We start from the raw sequence: 21,355 nt of genomic DNA, 5'->3' as shown, positions 1-21,355 counted from the left end.
AATAGCAAAGGAGGTTCAAAGGTTTGAAAGTTCAAATGGCACAAGCTTGGTCCCAATTATCTGTTCCTATACTTACAGGCAAATAGTCATGCTAGAAAATATTAGTCGGGTAACTAAATTGCTCATTGCTAAATCAAATACGGCAAGCCCTTTTGTTGGCTCAAGGACATGTCTGCCTGATTTTCAGTCCTGAGCTGGGAGCAAGCTCTCAACTTTGATTCTGAGGGTGAGGGGAAGTGTGTTAATAGGAGTCAAGCCAGGCACACCCCAGACAAAAGTTTGGAGGTAGCCACAGAGGCTGCTAAGTATGAAGATGAGCTGTGGGAAAGGCTCACTTCACTGATCTGGAACTTTGACACACACACACACACACGCACACACACACACACACACACACAACACTCCCTATATCCATTCCATGGGATGTGGCAATAGATGGTCAACCATGATCTACAATATCAGAGGAGGCTCAAGGGGCTGCGAGGTTGATTCCTGTTCCTACTTTGCTATGTTTCAGAGTAAGCCTTGTTTCTGGGTGACAATTTAAGAATACCCAGAAGACCAAGGGATAGGATCTTCCATGGATATGGGATACCATAACTGAGAAAAATAGGTAGAAGCAATTAGAAGCTGAGAGTGACTTTGGGATTTTTTTGGTAATGAGCAAATACATATGCAATGTGGGTCATTGTTCATGTCCAGGCATAAATAATGGTTATCCTTCTTGTAGCTTAGAGTATTGGTTGCCTACAACGTAATATTTAATCAATATTCATTTTAATTTGTTCCAGTAAAAGACTTAAAACTTGAAATCTTATCATCCAATTCCATCTACTGGTCAGTGGGAATTTAGATCTGTTTATAAAAGTTATTAGTCTCTCTTCATGTATGTAACACAGCCAACTCTCTAAGCATTTTCTCAGCCTCTTGTATATAGTGAATTGAAAATGATTTCTCAAACCTAGAAGTAGTCCAAAAATATTAAGTCAAATGCTAAAATTCTGAGCAAACATTATAAACTAAGACATACTAAACAAAGTTAAATGGTCTTGAGCCATGCTCTGAAACCTAGCATTATATATTACAGAATTAATTGTTTAAAACAGGACTTTTTTTTTTAAGGAGTCATTTCACAGAATGAAGGAATGAGAGTCATTTTGAAAGTGAAAGTAAAAGAAGGCAACATTGCGCATTTGACTTTAGATATTTAAATACAGTATTTTTTTTTACCTCCTTATTTCTAAAAGTACAACCAAATGTTCAAAAGAGAAAAAAAGTTCAAATGCTTACCTCTACATGGATAGTGACATTGACAGTTGTTGAAAGAGAAGGAACTCCTAAATCATACGCTTTCACAATTAGATTAATTTTTCCATCTGAAGATTTCATGGCCTCTCGATCTATGGGACCAATAGAACGGAGAACACCCGAGATTGGATCAATGGTAAAATTTTGTTCATCGTCACCAGCAACTATTGTGTAGCGAATCTCACTGTTATTGGTGTTGACCTCATCATTGTCAAAAGCCTTTACAAAACAAAAGAAATTAAAAACAAATTTATAAGATGGTCTTTCACATTTTAATCTTTTTTAATATTTTTTATTTATTCATTCATGAGATACGGATGTCACTGATTGGGCCAGCATTCATTGCCCATCCCTAGTTACCCCTGAGAAGGTGGTGATGAGCTGCCTTCTTGAGCAGCTGCAGTCGATTTGGTGCAGGCAGAATCACGGAGACATTAAGGAGGGCATATCAAGATAATGAGACAGTGAAGCTGAAGAAACTATATATTTCCAAATCAGAATAGTGTGTGGCTTGGACTGGAAATCGTAGGCTGTGGGGTTCACATACATCTGCTGCCCTGATCCTTCCTGATAGTGATTGTGGGTTTGGAATATGCTGATTCTAAGTAGCCATGATGAATTTCTGTAGCTCATATTGCTGCTATTGAGCATCAGTGATAGAGAGAGTGGATGTTTGTGGATGTGATGCCAGTCAAGTGTAGTCAAACGTCTCATGGATATTGGACCTGCAGCCATCCCGGAAAGTGGGGGCTATTTCAACACACTCCTGACTTGTGTGTTATGGATGATGAACAGGCTTTGGGAGGTAAGGAGAAGAGTTACTTACTGCAGTAATCCTAGCCTCTGACCTTCTCTTGTAGCCACTGTATTTACATAATCAGGGCCAATTCAGTTTATGGTCAATTGTAACCTCCAGGATGTTGACTGTGGGGGATTCAGTGATGGTAATTCTATTGAATGTCAAGGCACAATGGTTAGATTTTCTCTTGTTAGAGATGGTCATTGTCTGGCAATTGTGTAGCAAAAATGTTATTTGCCACTTGTCAGTGCAAACCTGCACTTCGACATTAACTGCTTCAGTATATGAGGAATCGTGAATGGTGCTGAACATTGTGCAATCATCAGCTAACATCCCCACTTCTGACCTTATGTTGGAGAGAAGGTCATTGATGAAGCTGCTGAGGATGTTTGGGCCTAAGACACTACCCTGAGGAACACCTGCAGAGATCCCTGGAACTGAAATGATTGACCTCCAAAAACCACAAGTATTTTCCTCTGTAGCAGCTATGACTCCAACCAGCAGAGAGCTTGCCACTGATCCCCATTGATTCAGGTTTGCTTAATTTCTTTGCTGCCTCAATCAAATGCAGCTTTGATGTCAAGGGCTGTCACTCTCACCTCACCTCTGGAATTCAGCTCTTTTGTCCATGTTTGAATGAAGGCAAGGTTTGAACTAAACTGGGATCACTGAGCAGGTTATTGCTGAGCAGGTGCTGCATGATAGCACTGTTAATGACACCTTCCTGATGATCAAGAGTAGACTGACGGGGCGTTAATTAGCCAGGTTGGATTTGTCCTGCTTTTGATATGCAGGGCATAACAGGGCAATTCTCTACATTGTTGGGTAGATACCAGCATTGTAATTGTACTGGAACAGCATGGCTTGGGGTACGGCAAGTTCTGGAGCACAAGTCTTCAGTACTATTGCAGAAATGTCGTCAGGGCCCGTAACCAGTGCGTCCATCTGTTTCTTGATATCATGTGGAATGAATCAAACTGGCTGAAGACTGGAGAAGCCTGAGATGAATTATCCACTCAACACTTCTGATGGAAGTTTGTTGTGAATGCTTCAGCCTTATCTTTTACACTGATGTGCTGGACTCTATCATCATTGATTCCACGAATAAATAAAAAAAAAGGTCATAGTGTCAAACAAAGTGATTCAGTGATCTCTTTATCACACTGTTAAGGTTATTCCTCTCTGTCTCATTTTACTAATGTTTCACTAAATTTTGTGTTCTGTTGAGATGATAACACAATTCAACCACTGGAACAAATACACCTTGACAACTACCACAGATTAACCAATATATAATATTTGCTGTTCCAGTTAAATGTCTCATGACATTTTCTACATTTCATAGAACACAAGATCACTATCATATTTTGATTATATCCAGACATAAATTTTAATTGTGTCCCTTAATATCAAAAAAATGTCAATTAAACAGGTATGTTTTGTTCACTCTGGTGTGGATGGTGTGATTTATACATACATATATATGCTTCATTATCATTTATTTTAAGTTTGCATTCTTGGTATTTCGCATTCTGGGTTTTTTTCTGTTTGAAGAGTTTTATGATTATAGCAGTTATTTAATTTAATTCAGCTTGAGGGTGTTAACTTGCATAACTAATGGAATTTTGTGCATATTAGGACAGTTAATGGCTATGCAGGGTAAACAATTGTACATTAAGGTCTTCTTTAGAGAATTCAAGACTTTTTTCCAGCTTAAGCAAAACACCCATAGTTTGTGGAAAAGGAGTTGTTTGACTTTTAGCTTTGTGTAGTTCTACAGAAGTCCTTGGATAAATGTGGATGTACAAAGCAGTGTTCCTGAGAAAGGGAGAAGATAGAACAATAGATTACATTAAAGTAAGGAGTCTAGTGATAGTTCCAGACCAGAAGTGTTTGGATGATACCCAAAGTGGTTCTTTGACGTTGAGATCATTTAAAGTCAGGAAAAGCTACCTGATTTTCCAGACAGGAAGTTGAACTCACAGTTAAGCAATTTGAGGTGTTAGAGAACAAGGTATGTCTCTGATGTGAGGACTGTAATGGGGTGTCTTGGGACTCTGTAAAGGAGTCTTTTGGGATTAATAGATATATATGTCTACTATGTCGTTCAATATATTGAAAGACATATTATATGTAAATGATTGGGTGTATTTTATTTTGCTCAATAAGCTTTAGTTTTATTGTAAAAAGCAATGTAACTTTGCATGCTAGCTTTTCAGTAGAGATCATCTTGTTAAACCAAAACAAAATAAAACATAATTTATCAGCATCTCCGATGCTGCTTGGCCTGCTGTGTTCATCCAGCTCCACACCTTGTTATCTCAGATTCTCCAGCATCAGCAGTTCCTGCTATCTCTGTAATAATTTATCAAGCTAGATTTCAGTGTGGGATCTGACTTGTCCAGTAATAATATCAGCTGGAATCACAACAGTAGGAATGTGTGCCTGAAGTAACAATTTAATTCAATGTGCCTCTCATAGAAAACATAAAAATGACATTAATGATAATGGCGTGATATTATAAAATTTCTCTTTTGAGATTAAGAAATAACACATTATGGGGATAGATTACTCGAATAAACATGCAATGGAACACAGAAAAGAACTAAAAACATGTTGGATTTTGACCTACTTCAATTTTAATATTTAAGTCATTTCCTTGGTTTTCAGTGATGAATGCAGTATAGGACTCTCTTGACATTACTGGATGGTTATCATTTATGTCTTCTAAAACAATTTCGAGCGATGTTGTACCCTTACGGCCCCCACCATCTGTTGCCTGAAGAGTTGCATAATATCTGGGACGTTTCTCTCTGTCAAGCAATGTTTTGTTCGCAACCATAATTTCGCCTGTCCTGTTGTCAACTTTAAATTCCTGTCTTTAGTTAAAACAACAATTAAGTTAATCTGCAGCCGTCCTAAATTCACATACAAGTTCTGCGGGCAAACATTGAAAAATATAAGCAATTAATGTTCTTGTCACACTCTTATTGCTTCAACATTTCAGGTTTGAATTTTCAAAATACTAAATATGTCAGTGGTGCATTGTCTGCTGGAAAGTGCAGGAGGCGGAGTTTTCAAATGGTTACTTTGCCCTAGGTTTGACCCCATTCTAAATGCCAGATAGTGAGGACATTTGCATGAATGCTGTGGAAACCCACCTCAGAATCAGCATGATAAATCTCACTGTTCCTGCCACCACTTTGCAATCACGTCTTGACACTCCACAGTAAAGGGTGAGTTCACAGGCTAGAATCTCCAATGATTCCCAAAGCTATACTTTGATGGGCCCTCATTGGTGACTTTGGGAGTGACTGCACTTCAGACAGTGCACAATGAGTCCCATGCACAACTCTCATCAGCACACATTTGTGCTTCTTTCAAACATGTACACTGCTGGCTATAGCTGCAGAGTATGTACATTGTGAGGTTTCCAGGATAACAGGACCTCATTAGAGACCACCCCAAAAAATGACATTGACATGGAAGGAGAATGAATGGAAGAACCATCTATTCCCATTCCACATCTCTCTCCTCTGGATCAGTAGTCATCACAAAACTGAGTAAAGTGCAAATGTCCTAAAAGTACTAGAACCCTCTCCTATATTTCCATTCCTCAGCTTCTGGACTGACAGACTTATGCTTCAAAGGAAAATATATATGCACAAAAGTTTTTGTGTTTATTTTCCGCAAATGTGTTTTTTTCCTCTGCAAAAGGTGCTAAATATTGCTGAGTTCACAGTTCTACTGGATTGGTAGCCTTGTTTATTGATATGAGGTCTTAAATGATTGATGCATCAAGTTTACTCAAATATGGAAGCATTACGCCAGGCTGAAGTCTGTTGTTATCCATACAGATCGACACAGACTCTAGGAAGAACTTGAGAGTTCACAGTTTTTCATTCTTTGCTCAGACCTTTAAAAAAAAGACTTATGATTTCAGGTATGTACCGTTTATCAGTGTTCTCTTGAAGGGTAAACACTCAAAATGTCACATCCTGTATTATCTCTTTCTGATGCTGGATGAGCTACAGTGCATTTTTAGAAAATTGTAAATGCAAATTAATATTAGGCATATTAATATTCTATTTAAATTATTCCTACCAGGCAAGAAATGAGCCACAGCATGTTTGGCACCAATTTTATATCCAGCACTTTTTTTAAACCTCTTAATTTCCACAATTGTACACATACCTACCAACAGCTTTCATGCTCCAGATGGCATCAAGAATAGATAACTGACTTGTTTCTGGGAAAATACTAGGGGTTGGTTAGCTTAGCTGGCTGGATGGCTGATTTACAATGCAGAATAACTCTAACAGCACAGGTTCAATTTCCACCTTCACTTTAGGTTACCACAATAGAGCCTTCTTCATAATCTCTCCCCTTGCCCAGGGCATGGTAAACCTCAAGTTAAACCCACATCAGTTGTCTATCTCTAATCAGAGAGCAGACCTGTGGTCCAGTAGGATTATGTTGGCTTTACTTTATTAAAATACATTAAGGTCAGTTAGAAAAGCTATTAATTCCAAATAATGGGTCAGGAGTATTGATTTATGTATACATACATGTTCTCCTGTAATAGGCTGTACGTAATTTTACCAAAGAGTCCAGTGTCAGGATCTATTGCCTGTGGAACAAGATTCAAAATAAATAATCATGATAACATTAGTAACAATGTTCTTTCTTTGTGCTATGCTTCCTTCAAAACATTTCTTGCCAAAGAGAAATCAATGAACATTTTGATTAATCCAGAAAATTGGAATATGAAATCTGCAAGGTAATGTAAATAATTTTGAAGGAAAAGTTAGTTATACCTAAGTATACCTTCTCAACAAATCAACTGAAAGATCAAACCATTCAGTGCACAGAAAAGATCGATTTAATTTAGTCCAACCACAGAATTCAGGGTAGTATTTGGGCAAAAGTAATTATGAATGAGTTGTAAGAATACAATAATAGAGATACGAATGTGATCATGTAGAAGCCCAACTGATAATGTTGATGCATTTTTTAAAATAAGAACGTTGAAAAGATGAGATATTAATGTTTCAGGGAGGAGTCCTGAAAAAAAACCTTTTAGAAGAAGATTTTAGCATCTACAGATTCCCACTCTTGTTTCCATTTGTGAGCATCAGATATTTCAGCTCACAATTTGATGCAGACAGCCCCTTATGTCTCTATGTTGGAAGGCAGACTTTGGGGAAATCCCATGATTTAGATGCACACATTTCATACTGAAGTGCTGGCCAGGAGCAATCTTTGAGGACAGACATCCTCCACTGAAGATATGTGTTGGAATTTAGAATGATGGTGGAAGCGTGTGTCATTTCTGCTTGCATATCAGTCCCTGCATATGGAATTTAATGCTAATTTTAAAGAGCAAGAGGCAATCATGTGAGACACATGTGATCACATTGCAGGGATGAATGGGAAATTACCCCATCCACCATTGGGTTACCGCACTGTATCTCTGGGGGGACTGAGAATGGGCCCCCATGATAAGCACAGAGGCAGTGCAGTCAATGTAGCATTTTATAAATTCGTACTTTAGAAATAAAACCAGTCTGTCTCCAAACCAAAACATAAACAGATTCTAAACAAGGCCTCACACCTAACATGTATTGTCTGACCCAAAATGTCACCTCTTCTTTACAGTGATAAAACTTTATTTCTCTCGGGGCAGTGACTTGAAGAAATTCAGGGATTTACATATACATATTAATCAATTAAAACCTTCTAATTGATTAAAGATTTAACAGTATCTTAGGTTTGTTTAATACATCCTCATCAGTGGTGTGACCCTGTAAACTTTTACTTATAAATTCTGTAGCTGATGCCACCTCTCTCATTAACAACTGAAGAAGGAGCGAGGCTCCGAAAGTTTATGTTTTCAAATAAACCTATTGTACTAAAAACTGGTGTCGAGTGATTTCTGACCTTGTCCACCCCAATCTAACACCAGCACCTCCACATCATGCAAATATAGGGAATAGGGGTTCCTGCCACAGGATGTGTGCTGACCTGCTGCCGAAACACATGCAAATTAATCCCTTAAACCCAAACCACGATTGGTTCCTACCTAAGTCACCTTACACCATATTTCCTGCTCCCAGAAGCCCTGTTAAATTCCACCCATGGTGTGCTCTGGTTGACAGGTGATGGCTCCTATTACGATGGTTCTGGAGCCCAAGGAGAGAGAGCATAAGTTCTCAGAGGAGGTCCTGGTGAAGGAATTACAGCTTGGAGAGATGTTGATCCCAATAATTATACCAACACCAGTATCACAACCTTGATGTGCTGCATCCACGATCTAAGTACATAGTGACATTCCACATTAATCTTTCAAGGCCATTAATTTCAAATCTCAAACTTACTTCACTGCTTTTCAAACAAATGAGGTATCATACACAAAATACAACTGTCAGAAATATTTGTGCACTATTACCACTATTTTGCTTTCATGAATAAGCAATATATAACTGTTTTATTATGTGTATGGAGTCTAATTATTTTTAGTCCACCCAGTATTGCTTCTTGCATCCAAGGTGTTTCCGTTCAAACTTCTTATTTACAGGATTCTCTTAGACTCAGAGAGAGCTTCTGCCTCCTTAAAGATCGCTCTGTATAAATATCTGACATTGACATTATTAAATCATTATATACCATCACCATTATACATTCTGCTGATTCTACATTGCTCCGCAATAACAGGCACCAGCAGCACTATCCAGAAGGAAAGAATAACTCCACCAGATCAGTGCCCTTGAAGAGACAGTATCGGTGGTAATCAGGAGGGGAATGGCAGAGACCATGGTCACAGTCAAAGCAGGAGACATATCAGAGAGCAGTATATGGCCAATTCAGCATCCTTACATATAAATAATTATTACTGGCTCCTAATTGCCCAAACCTATCTTTGCTTTCAAGTGCCACATTGTCTCACCAGATATATTCTCCTATAGTAGCCTCACGTGCTGCATCCAACTCTACCTTTCTAGCCTTACAATTGCAAGCCCAGGGGAACTAGAAGAGGGCAAATAACGACCTTAACTCCTCCAGAAGAGGATTTGCAGGAAGACAGTGAAGAAGAAGGTACTGCATCAAGCACTACCATTGTCATTGCTACCATGGCATAGACTGTCACCACACAAAATTAAAGGCTAAAGTAGCACACGCCAGACACAAGTATGCCGCAGCCATGCTTGATAAAAGGAATGCTACAGTTCTGCAGGATCAAGCTTCAGAAGAAGAAAGAGGGTTTTAAGATCATAAGAAAAAGGAACAGCAGTAGGTCATGTAGCCCCTCAGGCATGATGCACAATTCATTAGGATCATGGCTGATCCGACACTGATCACATCCATTTTCCTGCCTTTTCCCCATAACCCTTGAGTCCACGATTGATTAAGAATCAATATATCTCCAGCTTAAATATATACAAGGGCTCTGACCCCACAACTCTCTCTGATCACTTCTCATTCTTCTAAACTCCAGTGGGCAGAATTCCAACCTGTTTAGCATTTGGTCTTAAGGCTATCCCTCCATACCAGGGATCATCCTAGTCAACCCTTTCCTGAACTGCCTGCAATGAATCTTTCCTTTAAATAAGCAGACTAAAACTGCTCACAGTACTCCAGATATTGTCTCACCAGCACATTGTACAGTAGCACTAAGTCTTCCCTACTCTTATACTCCAATATTTGACAAATTAAATGTTTAGTGCAATAGCCAGTTTGCATAAAATTGAATGGGTCTTGATTAGTGAGATGGAAGAATCCATCTCTTCTTTGGTCAAAGACTTGGCAACAGATCTTGGAACATCCCCTCTTGAGTGTGGAGAGGCAAATCAATTCCAGACAGCAACTTTTGGAGTCTAACATTACACAGCAGCTGATGACAAAAGTCACAGATTCCAGCACAGTCATTTCAGCTTCCATGAAATGATGAAGTGCAGCAATGGAAGCGCAGATAGCTGCCATTGTGGCAGTGGGCTCCTCAGTTGGATGTGGTCGTAGAGTGTCTCCAATACCCACAGGCATGCCCTCCCCCAAATCATTGCACAGGCTACATAAATCCCCTGGGTAGAAACATAGGAATGATGTAGTCAGAACCAAGTTGACTGTCTCCAAATAGCAGAATTCCTAGTTCCATCTTCCACCACTTCACCATTATCCTTACAGTTAGCTGTCAGTCAGGCATCCAAAACTGCTCGTCTTATCCTGCTGACATGATACAATAAGGGGCTGGGCTATGACAGTTCTCAACCTCTCAAGAACTCTCCAAGAGAACATCTGAACTGCCCTCTTCAGATTCTCAGCAGTCAGCCACCTCACCTGCTGCTGGACTTGCCATTGTATTTCATAGTTGCACTAAATTTCACAAGACAGCATTAAGCATAAATGCCAGTGTGGAAGGTTTAATATTAGTAAGTGCTGTTGGTTTTGGTAAGCTCAAATGGCTTGATTTGAATGTACATAAACAGCGATTGAATAGTGTTGGAATCTGTCTATTGGATTGTGATCTTCATGGGGAAGTAATTGTAATTACTGAGTACAGATAACAAATTCCCTAATGGATCCTAAGTTGTCAATGGTAGCTTATGTGGCAAAAACTTAACCAAGTCTGAAGGTGCAGCATGTGTCTCAATTAGATGGTGTCAAGCATTCCTCATAGGCAAAACTTCTATCCCCCCTTGGGGTCTCTTTACCTCCTCTTCCTCAGCTTCTTTCTTCTTTTCAGGTGGCTCTTGAGTATGACCCTCAGGTACAACCACTGCTGGTAACTACTGGTCTCTCATGATTGACAGCAAGTCACCATGAATCTGAAGCCCTCCTTGATTTGACCTCACCTCAGCCTCCTCTCCTTCTCTCCCACCAGAAGCTCTTCTCCTATTACTGGCCTCATCTCCTTTCTCCCTCTCTCCCTTCCTCCTCTTTTGCATCTCAAGAGCTACAACTATTCACCTGAGAAACACATTAATGCTTATCGTACCCAGTAAAATAGTTCCCATTATGTTAAATTGAGCTTAAGTTCAGAGTTTTAGAAAAAATATTTCAGCTTGGATTAAATCAAAGTAAAATTAAACTTACCGTAACAATTCCAAATACAGTCCCAATGTCTGAATTTTCTTTCACACTGAGGATATAAGTTTGCTGTGGGAATTCTGGGCTGTGATCATTAATGTCAACAATGTCGATTGTAACTGTCGCTGTGGAGCAACATTTAGTTGGGTTGGTTGTATCATTTGCAACAATCTAGCAAAGAATTTTAAAATAAATTATTTAATTATCATTCTGCTCATGGGATTGTAAACCATAATGCTGATTGTTATTCCATACCAAATAATTTTGTTGCTAAATGTCATCCGTCTCATTTAGTGACCGTTTCAGAGTTACTTTAGCTTTCTCATTTCAAATTATTATATCTTTATACTGTCCTTAGGCTCCAATGCCAGACTGATAAATTGTGACATGCTGCTACCAAAATATAATCAAAACAATAGCTTGGATAAAAACATTAAATATAGAATTATTCATCCTCAGGCATTTCATAAAGGAAAGAGAAATGATCATTACACCAAGAAAAAAGAGATTAGGTGTTATGATGTATGTTATTATCGGTATTACTAAGGGTATTTGAAAGATTGGTTGAAGGGGTGGGATTGAATGAGTATATGGAGAAGTGAAAGTGAGAGATGGAAATCTTTAGGAGGCAATTTCAAGGCACTGGTCATTTATGCCAAATGGCATAAGGAAGAACCGATCAAAAGAGAGCAAGTCTGCAAATGGCAAGTTCAGGATGTAGGGTGTAAATGAAAATAAGGAAGTAGGAAGTAAATGAGTTACCACAGGATCATCTGATATATGAATATTGTAGTTAAGCTGTATCTACACTAACTTGCTCCATAAATATGCTGATACAACGTTGAATAAAAAGTGAAGGTTTGCAACTGAAGCAAATGGATGACTTATCCTTCATGCATTATTATTCTTCATGACTCATATTCTATCTATCATCACTCCATTGTTCCAGCAATTTTGTTAATTTTTAGCTCTATCTCAGTTCCACCTCCCTTGACTGTCCTACCACTGTTCTTGCGGACCAGTTCCTCATCCTCCAATTTGTCGAACATTCTGCTGTCCACATCTTACCCGCACACAAAATTCTTTTCACCCGTCAATCCTGTGTGTGCTGACTTATGCTAATTTGTTGCTGAACAATTTGGCTACAAATTTTTCCATGATCTTCGAAATCTTATTTCGGCAATTCTCTCCATGTCAATACTCTCACCGAATTCTGTGGTCTTTTGTGCAGTCCCTTCCATTCCTTTTTCCCCAACATTATTGTAATAATTCTCAGTTACCTCAATTCTGCTCTTTTGAACTCCTCAATCTCTCTTTCTCTACCACTAACAATCCTTTCAAAGCATATTTCTCTAAGAAAGTTCAGCATGTCCTTTCAATCTGGTCCTGGCCCATACCCATTTGTGAAGTGAATCCATTTGGGACATTTCTTTATGGAGAAGAAATAACGTGAGTGCAGGTTGCTGTTTTTGTTTGAAAAATTAGACATTGATTGGCAAGTTTCAGCTTCAAATAAGTTTAACATTTTTTTTAAATGAATGATTTTTTGAATTTACTAATTACTAATTAATATTGTGTTTCATATATTGTATATACCAAGTGTTACTCTGAAAATTTGGCCATTTTCTAGCTAGTATAAATTCTAATGAGACCCAAGAAAACTCTAAAGGGGAAAGAAATAGCCTTCTGCAAAAGCGCAAAATTGGCATTACTGCATTGGCTACCTGCTTTACACTGCACCTTATCTGAAAATACAGTATGGTAGTTGATTCACTAGTATCTGTTATGCATTTTTCTCAAAGACGAATTCACTCCCTAAATGTCCTTTGTTGTAAGTAATAACAATATTAATGACAGGACAAAAGCACAGCTTTTCAAATTTCTGAAAATGGGTATATGTATTCTTGAAACAAATATTACCTCAAAGATTGAAACCTTCTTCCGTTCATAATCAATAGCATCTGAGTTTTTCACTGCTATCTGTACCACTCCCAAGGTTTTGATCTCTTTTGGGGAAACAGTAAAATCTGACGCATTTGCTCCATGAAGGGACAACGTGAAGGTTCCATTCACACCCTGTAATAACTACATTGTTATCTTATGCAGGAACAACACAGGTGAAACTGAAACAAAGCTCAGGTTCAGACAGGAGATTTACAACATAATCACACATTTCTCCGTTGGAACAATAAAATAAATGCACAACTTAACTTTGCACAAAACAATCTTCTCAAACAACAACCTAAGTGAGATACCCGTCAACAGAGTGTACCTCAATGGCCTAGAAATTGTACCAGTTCTATACTTGGTTTCTCTCAGAGGTGCATATCCAAGAGTTATCTAACAGTTATGCAACCATTAGCTTTAGGAGGCTTACTCAATACCAGAAGCATAACTAATTCTAATTTCATACTTCAAATATAATCTTGAGGTACACTGTGTGAGTTTTAAAAAGATTACAAAGTATGAAAATGTATAATACTGTAATACAAAGTGACATTAGAATTATGTACCTGATCGGGATCACGAGCCACTATCGCTAAATTCTCCAATGGCACTCCTGACGAGAAATGTTCAGGAATGGAAATGTGAAATGAATTCACTTTTGGACTTTCAGTAAAATTACAAGTATCAAGAATGCAATCGTAGAATGCAGGTGTATTGTCGTTGATATCGGTCACAGTGATGGATACTTTTGTAATTGCTGAGGCAAAGGCTCCATTGATATCAAGATGTTTTTCCTTGGCCTAGAGGTAAAAAATAAATTCATTCATTTGGAAGATGGTATGTTGGACATAAATCAAAAAAGTATTACCAACATTTGCAGATTTCTGAGCTGTAAATCTGCACTGCAGTTTAACTTTTGTTGTCAGTTTGGCAGTTATTTCTAGTTGTCATTCAGAACTTATTCTCCAGAAATATAAAGTCAGATTTCAAATCCTAGCCTTTATTGCCATCTGAAACCAGCTCATCACTACAGTACAGTCCTGATGAAGGGTCTAGACCCGAAGTGTTGACTTTCCTGCTCCTCCAATGCTGTCTGACCTGCTGTGCTCCTCCAGCTCCACATTTTATTGACTCTGACTTCCAGCATCTGCAGTGCTTACTATCTCCTCATCATTACAGTATGTTAGCAGGACAGTTGGGTGCAGTGTTATAATCAGAGAAAGAGAATAGTAATTATGATAATTTATTATATCCTATGAAGTGTATCTTTTGTTAGATAAAGTGATGCAAAACCGACATATTTGTAAAAAAAATTACTAATTCTATAAAACGGTGTCCTTTATTAACAAAGAAAATAATACTGTCCAATGCCTCGAGAGAGAAGGAAGAATATGACTGTTGGACCAATTGCCAGAACCAAACAAAAAACAATGAAATAATATACTGAGGTGCCAGGAGAGAAGTGATAAAGAATAGGTTAAAAATGCTGAACAAATGAGAAAAAATTGCATCCAGCAGTATAATAGCAAGCTGGTAATCACAGGTAAAAATCAAACACGAAAGAATCACTTTCAATTGAAAATGAGAAATAAAGTAAAAACTTAGTTTTTTTTCTTTAGTTATTCACAGGATGAGGGCATTGCTGGCTAGGCAGCATTTATTGCCCATCCCTAATTGTGCAGAGGGCAGCTAGGAGTCAACCACATTGCTATGGGACTGGAGACGCATGTAGGTCCACCATCTGCCATGGCAGGATTTGAACCCAGGTCCCCAGAACATTATCTGGGTCTTAACAGTCTAGTGATAATACCACTAAGCCATCACCTCCCCCATAAACTTCTTTATGGGACATAAGTAGCATTTGAAAGATTGCATTGATTGCCCATCTCTAGCTTCCCTGAGAAGACGATAATGAATATTTCTTTGGAATGAAACAGTCCTTGAGGTCATGGTACTCCTGGAAAAAGTATCAAGTGAAGTATTCCAGAATACTGTCCAAATGATGAGTGACTTTTTTGTAGGGAATTTTGAAAATGTCATATCACGACAATGTTGCAGCCCTTGTTCTTCTAGATGATCAGGTTTGGAAAGAGATATGCTGCTGAGGTAATGCTGGTGACATTGTCAACAAATAAGAATTTAGTTAGGATTCTTAACCATCTGACAACATTAAAAATAAAAGTTTGTGTACCCAAAAATTTATTTGGGATGATTTTCAGACCCAGAATCAAACCAACATAGCAACATGGATTCTAATCATAAGGCCTGAGGCCATCATAAAATTGCATCTCAGGCTAGATATTGGTCATATACCAAACCAATCGTATCCATTGAAGAATATCAAAGCATCTACCTTACTATCAATGGGATGAAAAAAAGTGCTGGGGTTTGGTGGAGATAGGAATGGCAGTGGTTGAATGTTCATCAAACCCCTACAGGGTGGAAGCAGGCCATTTGACTCATTGAGTCCACACTGAACCTCCAAAGAACATCCCAGCCAGACCCACCCCATACCCATAACTCCACATTTCCGACCTAGCCTGCACATCCCTGGGCACTATAACATGGTCAATCCACCTACCCTGCACATCTTTGGACTGTGGGAGGAAGCCAGAGTACCCGGAGAAAATGCACACAGATAGTTGCCCGAGGGTGGGATCAACCCCAGAGTGCTAGTGCTGCAAGGCAGCAGTGTTAACCACTGAGCCACCATGCTGTCCTTGCAATTGCTGTCGATTGAGGAAACATTCCTGCTCCTCCCATGCCCACAACAACATTCATTGATAGATTTTGTTTTGAAGTTTATTTTTAATTTCATGACTGCCACAGGAATCACTGAAGGATCTTTCTTTTTATCAATACATGGGGTGTGGATATCACTGGCCAGGCCAGTCTTTCTTGCCAATCCCTAATTGCCAAGAACACAGCTAAAAGTCAATCATGTTGCTGTGGGTCTGGAGTCACGTGTAGGCCAGACTGCATAAGGATGGCAGATCTCCTTCCCTGAAGGACATTAGTGAACCTGACCCTACATCTGCTTAAATTGAACAACACTTAGAGGAAGCACTGAGGATGGCAAGGGCACTAAATGTACTCTGGGTGGGGGATTTCAATGTCCATCACCAAGAGTGGCTCGGCAGCAGTACTACTGATCGAGCTGGTTGGGTCCTACAGGACAAAGCTGCTAGACTGGGTCTGCAGCAGGTGGTGAGGGAATCAATAAGTGGGAAAGACATACTTGACATCATCCTTACTAATCTGCCAGCTGCAGTTGCATCTGTCCATGACAGTATCGGTAAGCGTGACCATCGCACAGTCCTTGTGGAGAAGAAGTCCCGCCTTTACATTGAGAACAACCTCCATCGTGTTGTGTGGCACTATCACCGTGCTAAATGGGACAGACTTCGCACAGATCTAGCAACTCAAAACTGGGCATCCATGAGGCGCTGTGGGCCATCAACAGCAGCAGAATCATATTCCAGTGCAATTTGTAACCTCATGGCCCGACATATCCCCCACTCAACCATTACCATCAAGCCAGGGGATCAACTCTGGTACAATGGAGAGTGCAGGAGGGTATGCCAGGAGCAGCACCAGGCATACCTGAAGATGAGATATCAACCTGGTGAAGCCATCAAACAGGGCTACTTGCACGCCAAACAGCGAAAGCAGCAAGTGATAGACAGAGCTAGGCGATCCCACAACCAACGGATCAGATCTAAGCTCTGCAGTCTTGCCACATCCAGTCGTGAATGGTGGTGGACAATTAAACAACTCCCTGGAGGAGGAGGCTCCACAAATATCCCCATCCTCAATGATGGAAGAGCCCAGCACATCAGTGCAAAAGATAAGGCTGAACTATTCGCAGCAATCTTCAGCCAGACTTACTGAGTGGATGATCCATCTCGGCCTCCTCCAGTGGTCTCTAGTATGACAGATACCAATCTTCAGCCAATTTGATTCACTCCACGTAATATCAAGAAACGGTTGGAGACACTGGATATTGCAACATTCCAGCAATAGTACTGAAGACATATGCACCAGAACTTGCTGCTCCCCTAGCCAAGCTGTTCTAGTACAGTTACAACACTGGTATCTACCAACAATGTGGAAAATTGCCCAAGTATGTCTCGTACACAAAAAGCAGGACAAATCCAACCCGGCCATTTACCGCCCCATCCGTCTACTCTCGATCATCAGTAAAGTGATGGAAGGTGTCATCAACAGCGCTATCAAGCAGCACCTGCTCAGAAATAAACTGCTCAGTGACACGCAGTTTGGGTTCTGCCAGGGCCACTCAGCTCCTGACCTCATTACAGCCTTGGTTCAAACATGGACAAAAGAGCTGAATTCCAGAGGTGAGGTGAGAGTGACAGCCCTTGATATCAAGGCTGCATTTGACCAAGTGTGGCATCAAGGAGCCCTAGCAAAACTGGAATCAATGGGTATCAGGGGACAAATGCTCCGGTGGTTAGAGTCATACCTCACACATAGGAAGATGGTCATGGTTGTGGGAGGTCAATCATCTCAGTTCCAGGACATCTCTGCAGGAGTCCCTCAGAGTAGTGTTCTAGGCCCAACCATATTCACCTGCTTCATCAATGACCTTCCCTCCATCATAAGATCAGAAGTGGGGATGTTCGCCGATGATTGCACAATGTTCAACACCATTCATGACTCCTCAGGTACTGAAGCAGTCCATGTTCACATGCAACAAGATCTGGACAATATCCAGGCTTGGGCTGACAAGTGGCAAGTGACATTCACACCACACAAATGCCAGGCTATGACCATCACCAATAAGAGACAATCTAACCACCGCCCCTTGACATTCAATGGTGTTACCATCACTGAATCCCCCACTATCAACATCCTGGGGGTTACCATTGACCAGAAACTCAACTGGACTCACCACATTAACAGAGTGGCTGCAAGAGCAGACTAGAAGCTGGGAATACTGCAGCGAGTAACTCACCTCCTGACTCCTCAAAGCCTGTCCACCATCTACAAGGCACAAGTCAGGAGTGTGATGAAATACTCCCCACTTGCCTGGATGAGTGCAGCCCCAACAATATTCAAGAAGCTTGACACCATCCAGGACAAAGCAGCCCACATGATTGGCACTACATCCACAACCATTCACTCCCTCCACCACCGACGCTCAGTAGCAACAGTGTTTACTATCTACAAGATGCACTGCAGAAATTCACCAAAGATCCTTAGACAGCACCTTCCAAACCCACGACCACTTCCATCTAGAAGGACAAAGGCAGCAGATATATGGGAACACCATCACCTCCAAGTTCCCCTCCAAGTCACTCACCATCCTGACTTGGAAATATATCACTGTTCCTTCACTGTCGCTGGGTCAAAATCCTGAAATTCCCTCCCTAATAGCATTGTGGGTCAACCCACAGCAGAAGGTCTGCAGCGTTTCAAGAAAGCAGCTCACCACCATCTTCGCAAGGGTACCTAGGGATGGGCAAGAAATGCTGGCCAGCCAGCAACGCCCACATCCCACAAGAAATGAATAGAAAAAAAAATTTATCGACAAATATTAATGAGAGGACTCCTGCAGATTTTAACCTCCTCACTTACAAGAATCCTAACAGTTACGAAACAACCTTTAATAATATTGCACCACCAATTAGGATGGCACAACTCAGGTGGCACAACCCATAATTGATCCATTCCCCCGTTTTCCACCAAGAAAATAGGTACAATCAGGAAGAAGTTCCCACCCACTGCTCATGCCCATTAATTATCAATCAAATATAAATAATAATCATTCTACATTTTAATCTTCTGTTATCATTAGGGCATCTAGTATCCTGAAACACCTCTGACCTTATTACCTCCCAGCTGAAAGGAATATATTGAAAGAGAGCATGTAAAACAAACTGAAATGGCCCTCTAAGTTTTGGATTGCAGTATTTACTCTATCAGGAGATGGTATAAAATGATTTAAATATTTTTGCTTTAATCATTAATTTCCTGATGATATATTTAGGTGAATATACTAATATGTCAAGACAGTTCAATAAGGTAAAATGCGTAGGATATATAACTTGTTTTGCAGTAGATATTGTATATCTACAACGTATTGCATTTTACTTACCATAACCTGCAGTTCTACAACTGTGTTAAATTCAAGAAGTTCCTCTCGGTCAAGAGAATGAAGCACAAATATATCTCCCTTTTGAGCATTAATACCAAATAAATCTGGTGGTTTTGATGCTATAAGTGAAAAGTAACAGATGACATAAACAATACTAAAAGCTTTTCGCTATTAACCGCTTTATATTTTTCTTAGAGAAATTGCACAATAAAAGAAATGTGTGAGGATATAAAGCAATCTGCTTGCTTACTTAAAATTGAATATGTAATTTCACTGTTAATTCCTCGGTCACCATCCACAGCTGTAACCTGAAGTACAGTTGTTCCCTGAAAAAGAAATTCAAAAACAAAAAAAATTTCTGTCGTTAGTTGAAAGCATTATGTGAAGTAGACACAGATTAATAACATTGTTGTTGCATCGCCATAGCCTTACCAGACTGTGGGGCTGCTCTCTCATTAGAGAGAAACGATTGGTCATGGTTTAACCTGAGGGCCACCATACATCAGGTGAGCGGAAAGGTTGAGAAGGAGAGTCCTTCATGGTAACCTCAGCTGGCGATGGGAATTGAACCCATACTGTAATTTTGAAGAACTCAGTCTTTCCAATAAAATACTTCTATTTAAGTTAGCGTTCACATTGTTTAATTATATCATTAAGAAGGTTCTACACATTTTCATTGATCCAGACCTCTCAATAATACCGTTGAATGTGATCACATAAAAAGCATATTGTTATGCCTCACTTGGGTAGCATGCTGAAAATCAAGCCCTCCTGTGCCTGGAGTTGTCACAAAAGTCAGTAACTTTATAAAAGTGCCCAAAATTCCTCAATTTACCTTTTTTAAGACTCAGGTTGACAGAAAGCACAGGCCAGTTTTCTGAATGTAACAACAATTACTGTTTATCACAAATAAATAGATAACAGCTACAGGTAAATAACAATGAACTGCTGACATGTAACTCTATCAGATAAAATTCTAACCAAAATAAACCACCCATCCCCACACATACAGAGAAACACAAATTAAATTGGTATTATTAATGAAGAGAAAAATTAAGAAGGCAGTCGATAGTCTGTGTTCACAGAGTTCACTGAGATGATCCTTTTGGCTTGTTAGAACTTGCTACTCCTCAATCTCTCTTCTCCAGGTACTTTCACTTGCTTGCAGGAGGCACAGAGCGACTGGTACACAGCTTATGAAGTCTCTGACTAATTGGTTGTAGCTTAAAGAAACTGGCAAAAGAAAATAAATTGTCCTCCTTCAGGTGTTACTTTTCTTTACTGCAGAATAAAAGACACCACTTCTTCTTCTGAAAGTCTGAAGGTTTCTGGCTATAATGTTTACACCCAAAGGCTCTCCAGCTACCTGCAAGCCAATCACACATTTGTGGATAGGTCGAAGGCCTTTGTCATTGACAACAGGTCCACAGACCAATCACCTACTTGATGCCAGTTGAATCTTAGTTTGTACACACTCCCTGGTGCCAGGTCATCTGCAACTAAAATTCCACCATTGATTGAGCAATCAAAAATGTAAATAGAACTTACAATAATTGTTGGTAACCTGCTTTTTAGAAGTGCAGTAATCTCTTCTACAATCTTTGGTTTTTAAAAGAGTCTTTTTCCTCAAATCAGTCCACAAGCAAAAATACAGAAAAATAAAAAGATACAGTCATTACATGACTACACCCTTATAAGATCAAAGGACATTTTAAGAATGCATTTCATCACAATATGTGAAACATAAACAACAAAATATAGACCTACATCCATTCATCCTTCATCACCCTTGACACAATCTTAGTGCTTCTCAAACTCTTAAGTTATTCCAACATGTTATATGTGGGACAATGCATCTGTAATACATTATCTTTTTCATCAATGTAAATAACTTTATATTAAATGGATGGAACAAAAGACTCCATCTAAATAGTCTCACATTTCAAGTTTTCAACTTTTTAATGATAACCAATGGATAATAACCAGTGTAAATCAATGTTTCTCAGTTACTGCATCGGGCATAGAAATCAAAATGTTGAAGAGCCAAAAATAATCCACCTGGAATAATCTGTCAATAATAAACCCTGGACTCAGTTGCA

At 39.5% G+C, this 21,355-nt stretch overlaps 1 protein-coding gene across 1 annotated transcript in view; it reads right to left on the bottom strand.

Moving 5' to 3' along the window:
• The window catches only part of cdhr2 (cadherin related family member 2), a 93,661-nt gene that overhangs the window by 48,765 nt on the left and 23,541 nt on the right, over window positions 1-21,355 (bottom strand). The window contains exons 9-16 of the mRNA XM_048603790.1: window positions 19,507-19,582; window positions 19,257-19,375; window positions 13,705-13,938; window positions 13,112-13,267; window positions 11,198-11,362; window positions 6,676-6,737; window positions 4,740-4,986; window positions 1,291-1,527 (exon numbers count right to left, since the gene is read on the bottom strand). Coding sequence (XP_048459747.1) covers window positions 1,291-1,527; window positions 4,740-4,986; window positions 6,676-6,737; window positions 11,198-11,362; window positions 13,112-13,267; window positions 13,705-13,938; window positions 19,257-19,375; window positions 19,507-19,582 — 1,296 coding nt within the window. The remainder of the gene's footprint in view (window positions 1-1,290; window positions 1,528-4,739; window positions 4,987-6,675; window positions 6,738-11,197; window positions 11,363-13,111; window positions 13,268-13,704; window positions 13,939-19,256; window positions 19,376-19,506; window positions 19,583-21,355) is intronic.

This window comes from Rhincodon typus, chromosome 12, assembly GCF_021869965.1.
Source record: "Rhincodon typus isolate 14 chromosome 12, sRhiTyp1.1, whole genome shotgun sequence".
Lineage (NCBI taxonomy): Eukaryota > Metazoa > Chordata > Chondrichthyes > Orectolobiformes > Rhincodontidae > Rhincodon > Rhincodon typus.
This window is presented reverse-complemented; position numbering and strand designations above follow the sequence as displayed.